This window comes from Bos grunniens, chromosome X (genome assembly GCF_055505025.1).
Source record: "Bos grunniens cultivar Pamir isolate PY7600 chromosome X, Bosgru_T2T1.0, whole genome shotgun sequence".
Lineage (NCBI taxonomy): Eukaryota > Metazoa > Chordata > Mammalia > Artiodactyla > Bovidae > Bos > Bos grunniens.
In genome coordinates, this window is record NC_141194.1 from 110,636,484 (window position 1) to 110,642,184 (window position 5,701).

General features: G+C 53.9%; 1 protein-coding gene across 3 annotated transcripts; it reads right to left on the reverse strand.

Moving 5' to 3' along the window:
* Positions 1-515: 515 nt before the first annotated feature.
* HMGB3 (high mobility group box 3) lies at positions 516-5,494 on the reverse strand. Of its 3 annotated transcripts, none has more exons than XM_086387968.1 (5): positions 5,366-5,494; positions 3,029-3,183; positions 2,610-2,749; positions 1,947-2,121; positions 516-1,533 (listed from the first exon to the last, which is right to left on the reverse strand). In XM_086387968.1, the coding sequence occupies exons 2-5, from the start codon at positions 3,176-3,178 to the stop codon at positions 1,396-1,398; spliced, it is 603 nt and encodes a 200-aa protein (XP_086244094.1). In that variant the 5' UTR covers positions 3,179-3,183; positions 5,366-5,494; the 3' UTR covers positions 516-1,395. The 3 variants fall into 3 exon arrangements, with proteins under 3 accessions (XP_086244094.1, XP_086244096.1, XP_086244095.1); XM_086387970.1 differs by lacking the exon at positions 5,366-5,494 and adding an exon at positions 5,181-5,363; XM_086387969.1 differs by lacking the exon at positions 5,366-5,494 and adding an exon at positions 4,861-5,274.
* Positions 5,495-5,701: the final 207 nt, after the last annotated feature.

Here is a 5,701-nt window from a genome sequence, read left to right on the forward strand (position 1 = left end):
TGATCATTGAGCAAAATAATGTTCTACTATGAGTACTGGGGCATGGGGAGGCATGGGTGAAAGAAAAAAAAAAAGCCTGAAATAATGTTTTGCTGTCTAGCAATGAATTTGACCACCTCCCCAGTGTGTGTGTTGGCGGGGGGGGGGGGGGGGGGGGGGTAGAGTGGGAGATTAAAAAAAAAAAAAAGAAACCAAAAACAAACCCCAGTAGTAGTGAGCCTCAATCTTAACCACCCACCTTCCTAAACCTCTGAGGACTGCTAAATCTTGTCTGTGACCTTAGCACCTACATTCAGCAGCTTAGACTTCACCTTAACGCCTTTCAGACACAAAATCACACAGTAGCTTCAAGTAGCCCTCTTTATCTCTGTCCTCAGTAGGTTGGCCACAGTAAGCAAGAGAGAAGTTATTTACCAGATTCACCAGGAGGCTAGTTACCAGATGCCATGGAGTGGGTTGTCCTCCTGCTAAGACTGCTGTGAGTCAGACATTTAGACTGTCATCATAGAGCACAATTTTAAAAATGTAATACTGTTTATTTAACTTCAAAAACATTTCAACATTCTAAACATACAAAAAAAATAACAGAACATTGCAGATCGTATTTAGTACAGAAGATTCTTGAACTTTCACTGGTGCAGTGGCTCTTGGCTTTGCTGACAATGAACAGTTCTACAGTTTGTTTAAAAAAAAAAACAAACAGTTTAAAACTACCGCACTTCAACTAAAAAGGATCCAAAACACTTCTCATGCCTGCTGACCCCCCCCCCCTCCACAGCTAAGAATGGCAGCGGGATGCTACGCTATATACAAAAACAAGACAACCTGAAGCTAAATGGATGCCCACTGCAGTGTCCACAGGTCCAGCCCCACAGTGCACGCCCTGAGCTACAGCCCCTCTGGAAGGCATTGCCCCCACAGCCTCCACACCAAGCAAGGAGCATCAAGAGTGTGTCTCGGTTGCTTTGTTCTTTTTACAAACTATAGATATGTACAGTTGAAAACTCGGGATTTCTAGCCAATGACCATAGAATTAACACACCACCTTACAAATTAAAAAAAAAAAAAATGCCAGAAACATCTTTAAATGCCTTGTCACACCAACAGCAAAGTGCACAGAGTGAGGAGAACACGAGAGCCTTTTCATTTTAAAAATGTTTGGAAATATGTACAACTTTGATACAGTTTCCAGGTGCTCCAGACACCCATGGCCACTTAACGTAAACCACTGACAATTGCTAGAGCACTTTCAGAGACTAAGATATGATCATGATCCAATTGGGTAATTAAACCTAATAAGGGCAACAGACACATCTTGGGTGAGAGGTGTGTCAATCAAGGCGCTCCCTACTCTAAGGTATTCACAAGGAGACAGATCAACAGTTTTTTTTTTTTTTATTCATCCTCTTCCTCCTCCTCCTCCTCCTCCTCCTCCTCATCCTCTTCGTCTTCCTCTTCCACCTTTTTCCGGGCAACTTTAGCAGCACCCTTGGCGCCATCAAACTTCCCTTTAGACTTATAGTCTGCGACATCCTGGAAGGGACAGACACATATTGCAAATCAGTCAAGGGTAGAAGCAAGCTATCCCCACCCCAGAAGGAGAAAACACAGGAGAAAGACAGGGCTGCTCTTTTAAATATTTCTTTCCAGATTCAAACTGGGTTCACAGCCATTGCAATTGCAGAGTGCATGGGTATTCACGCACTCTAAAAGTCCAGTGAATAAGCACTATCTGACCCTCTGCTGGGGGCACCCCAATATGATCACATTTTGAAGCCTGCCTGAAAAGCTGTCTTAGACACAACCATCTGTCAGAAGCCGGACCACCAATATACTAGGCGGATCTGGCATGGAGACGAGTCCTGCAGCAGCCATGGCAGCTGACCGTTCATCTTTCCAGGCTCCCGGAGGCCCCAACCTGTGCAGGGTACACTCTGGTCCCTCACCTTCTCATACTTCTCCTTCAGCTTCGCAGCCTTGTTGATATATGGCTGCTTCTCACTATCACTTAAGTTATTCCACATCTCGCCCAGCTTCTTTGCCACATCTCCAATAGAGATACCAGGGTTAGCAGACTTGATCTTAGGGCGGAATTCCGAGCAGAATAGGAAAAATCCAGACCTTGTCGGGAGAGAATTGTATACATCAGAGGAGAACCCACCAAAACGGGAGCTGAAGTCAAGATCTCATGTCGCTGAATGCACAAATTCCTACTACTATGACTCTTCCCTCAAGTGAAGAAATACGTGATGCCATGCACAATATTACAAAGTTGCAGGCACTAGAATGCTTAAGAGGTTTCAGCAACATACAGTGCTTTCTCAGTTACTGGGAAAAGGATAACGAAAATGCCAGTGGACACTGACACCCAGAACTGGGCTGTCTGCCCTCTTCCCAGTGGAAATGCCAACAGCCAACCACCATGCATGCGTACAGCTCACAAAGACAGCCACAACCAGGAATTTCCCTGGCCCTGCACTGTACAGCTCAAAGTATACATTGTTTCGCTGAGGTATCGCAACATCTCTTTAGGTACAGCTGTCTTTTTAAAAATCTTTCAAGCAGAAGGAAAACTCTTAACTGCTATCCTGAATCCTACAGCCACTTACGGTGGTCTCTTGGGGGCATTAGGGTCCTTCTTCTTCTTGCCTCCCTTAGCTGGTCCATAATCCTTCATTTCCCGATCATAGCGCACCTTATCCGCCTTTGCCATTTCATCGAACTTCGACTTCTCTTTCCCGGACATGGTCTGCAAAACACAGGACCTGTTAAATTCCTCAATGCAGTGAGCACATACCTGTTCAGCTGTCCTGTAATTATGGTGGCAGCAGCGAGAATCACTTGCAAAAGGGGATGACAGCCTTAAACCCTTGCAGAGTCTTCAAAAATAAAACAAAATTCTAAGGAGAGACAAGATGAGTCTAAGTAAAGAGGAAGAAAACAGCCACCTGGAGCTACACTGAAGGTCAGTAACCAGAAAGTGTGAAATCCAACTAAGCGTGGCTGGAAAGATATAAAAGAAAAATACCTTCCACCTCTCAGAGCATTTCTTGGAAAATTCAGCAAAATTGACAGGGACCTCTGGGTTTTTCTTCTTATGTTCCTCTCTGCACGTCTGCACAAAGAAGGCATAAGCAGACATCTTGCCCTTTGGTTTCTTGGGATCACCTTTAGCCATCTTGACTGATGAAGGGAAGAGAGACAAAGAGAAACAAACACAATGAACATCTGCAAGATATACAAAAAGTGGCCCTTTTGGAAGAACCCTTGCCCCCATCCTGCAGCCGCTCTAGCAGCTGAAGGCAGAGTAGGGAGGAAATCAGTTTCACTGTCGCTTGTCATTTAACTTTTGACCAGCATGAAGTGCGCTGGTTTGTGAGTTACTTCTCCGGGAGTGATCAAGTTCTCCAAATGGAACCGGCCCAAGCTGGGTGGTTCTGAGCTATATTGTGACTCAGAACTATTACGTTTTGCAAACTACAATTCAAAAGTGGTAAGGGCACACGGAGGACACGTTGGTAAAGGGTGCAGGCGGGTGGCAGAAGCTTGCAACCAACCACTTCGGCTAGCAGGTCATCTGTTTTACTATGTTAGAGACAACAATACTGTTGCCACTGAGGATTACAAGACCAAAGCAGGAGAACTGTAAATAGGGAACACTTGAAATTTCACTATTTTTGATGCGTTCTGGCTTATAAAAATGGCTTTTACAAGAACAGTAATCTGGCAAATGAGCAGATCTCCCTTGTACTATTTAGTTCCAATCTGTATCTTCATCATTACCTAAAGGGGGAGGGGAAACAGAAAGGGCTAGTCTTGCCCATCGGTAAAGGCAAGCATGTCCAGCCAGGAACACTTTCTGCAAAGTTTCCAAATCAAAATGCAGCTGTGGCGTGTCATCGTCCCTGTCCCACCCCCCCTGCTTCCCGCCATCTTTTCCTTTTCCCACACCCAAGGTCATCACGCTAAATTCAAGCCCTCCCCTTCCCTGGGAGCGACCGAGGGGTTGAATCTGGGCCCCGTGGCGGCGGCGCGGGTGCGGCGGCGCGGGTCGCGGAGGAGCCCGGGGCCGGCCACGGACGGCCGGGCTCGGCCCCGCGCTGGGTCACTCGGACACGCAGAATTCACCTTCCATTTTGTCAAAAGCTTCCTGATGAAAGAAAGTGCCCCTGAAATCCGCCACTGCCACCCGCGGGGGGCGTAGGGAGCGGGGGGCGGCGGCGGCGGCAGCGCGCCGGGGGCGCGGAGCCGAGCGGGCAGCGGCGGTGACCGCGGCGCCCGCCGCGCCTCCAAGCTCCGCTCGCTAAAATGGCTGATCCGCGCGCGGCCGGCGCGGGCGGCGGCGACGGCGGCGAACAAAGCGGTCCGGGCCCCGCCACCGCCGCCGCCCGCTCGCCAGCCCCCACCCCACCCCGCCCCGCCCGGGGCTGCGGGGGCAGCGGGCTGGACCCCCCGCCCCCGGCGGCGGCGCGGAGCGCACTCCTCGGGATAACAAAGGCGCCCGTGCGGCCATGACGCTCGGCCGCGCAGGGGCCCGCGGCGGCGCCCCCGGCCCTCCACGCCACCCGCCCCAGGCCGCGGGCGCTGGGGCCGAGGCCGGAGCCCGCCCGGGTGTCCCCGCCGCCCGTCCGCCCGCCGCTCGCCTGAGCCCAGCGCCGCGCCGTGCCGCGCCAGCCATGTTCACGGCGGCGGCGGCGGCGGCGGTGCCCTGCGGGCAGGAGATGAGCGGGGGGCGGCCGGCCCGCGCCCCCCCCTCCCCGGGCCGCCGGGCGCTCCCGCGACGGCCATGTTAATGCAGAAGCAGCAGTGCAGCCCCCCGGGGCCGCGCGGCGCCCAGCCGAGACCAGGAGCGAAGTTTGCCTGAGCCGTAGTCCCCGGTGGGCAGCGGTCGCCCGGCCTCCCCGGAGTCCGTCCCGGGCGGAGAAACACCGGCCCCCTGCCGAGGTCCGCCGCCCGGCGCCGGGACGCGCGCCGCCAGAACCCGCAGTCGCCCCTCGGCTCGCGCCGCCGCAGCTGCCCGAACATCTGGCTTCAGTGGGGGGGCCAAGGTCCCTGGGCCGCTGCCCCAGGGGGCGTCGGCCGAGACGGGTTCCGCGGAGGGAACGCAGCCCCGACAGTGGGGAGCTCAGGTTGATGCATGGAAAAGTTGAAACACCTGAATCGCTTTTTCCTTCCCGCACCTATAGCAAAGAAGAGAGGAGAAGGGGGCGGGAAGGGCGCGCGGAGGAGAGGCAGGGGGCGGCGGCGGAGCGCGCTTGCGGCGGCGCGGGCCGGAGGAAAGTTGTGCCGGCGCTGCTTCTGCGGAGGCGGCGACGGTAGCGGTGGCGGTGGTGGCGGCGGCGGCGGCGGGCGGTGCGAAACGTACCTGTATTGTTCGCTAGTCTGGGCAGCGCAGGGCACGACGCGAGGCTCAGCGCTCCACAGCCTCGCGCTAGCTGCCTCCACGAGAGCCGCCTGATTGGCCAGCGGGCTCCGCCGTTTAAAACAACCTCCTCGCCCGGCCATTGGCTGCGGGCCTCATGAATATTAAACAGGCGCGGGAGCCCATTGGGCGCGGCCGCTGGGCTCATTCATTCAAACAGAACAACCCGCCGGCGCTAGCTGCCGCGGCAAAACCCAGGAATAATAATAATCTCACTTGCCCACTCCCCGCGCCCCCCCCTCGCCCTTTTCGCATCGAGGTGGCATCTCAAAGGACTTT

What these genes read in the sequence shown, in the direction of transcription:
- HMGB3 (XM_086387968.1), bottom strand. Translation starts at nt 3,178, where the DNA reads ATGGCTAAAGGTGATCCCAAGAAACCAAAGGGCAAGATGTCTGCTTAT. An exon ending in AATGCTCTGAGAGGTGGAAG is followed by an intron (nt 2,750 to 3,028) that starts GTATTTTTCTTT and finishes TGTGTTTTGCAG; the next exon opens with ACCATGTCCGGGAAAGAGAA. An exon ending in TGAAGGAGAAGTATGAGAAG is followed by an intron (nt 1,534 to 1,946) that starts GTGAGGGACCAG and finishes TGTCCCTTCCAG; the next exon opens with GATGTCGCAGACTATAAGTC.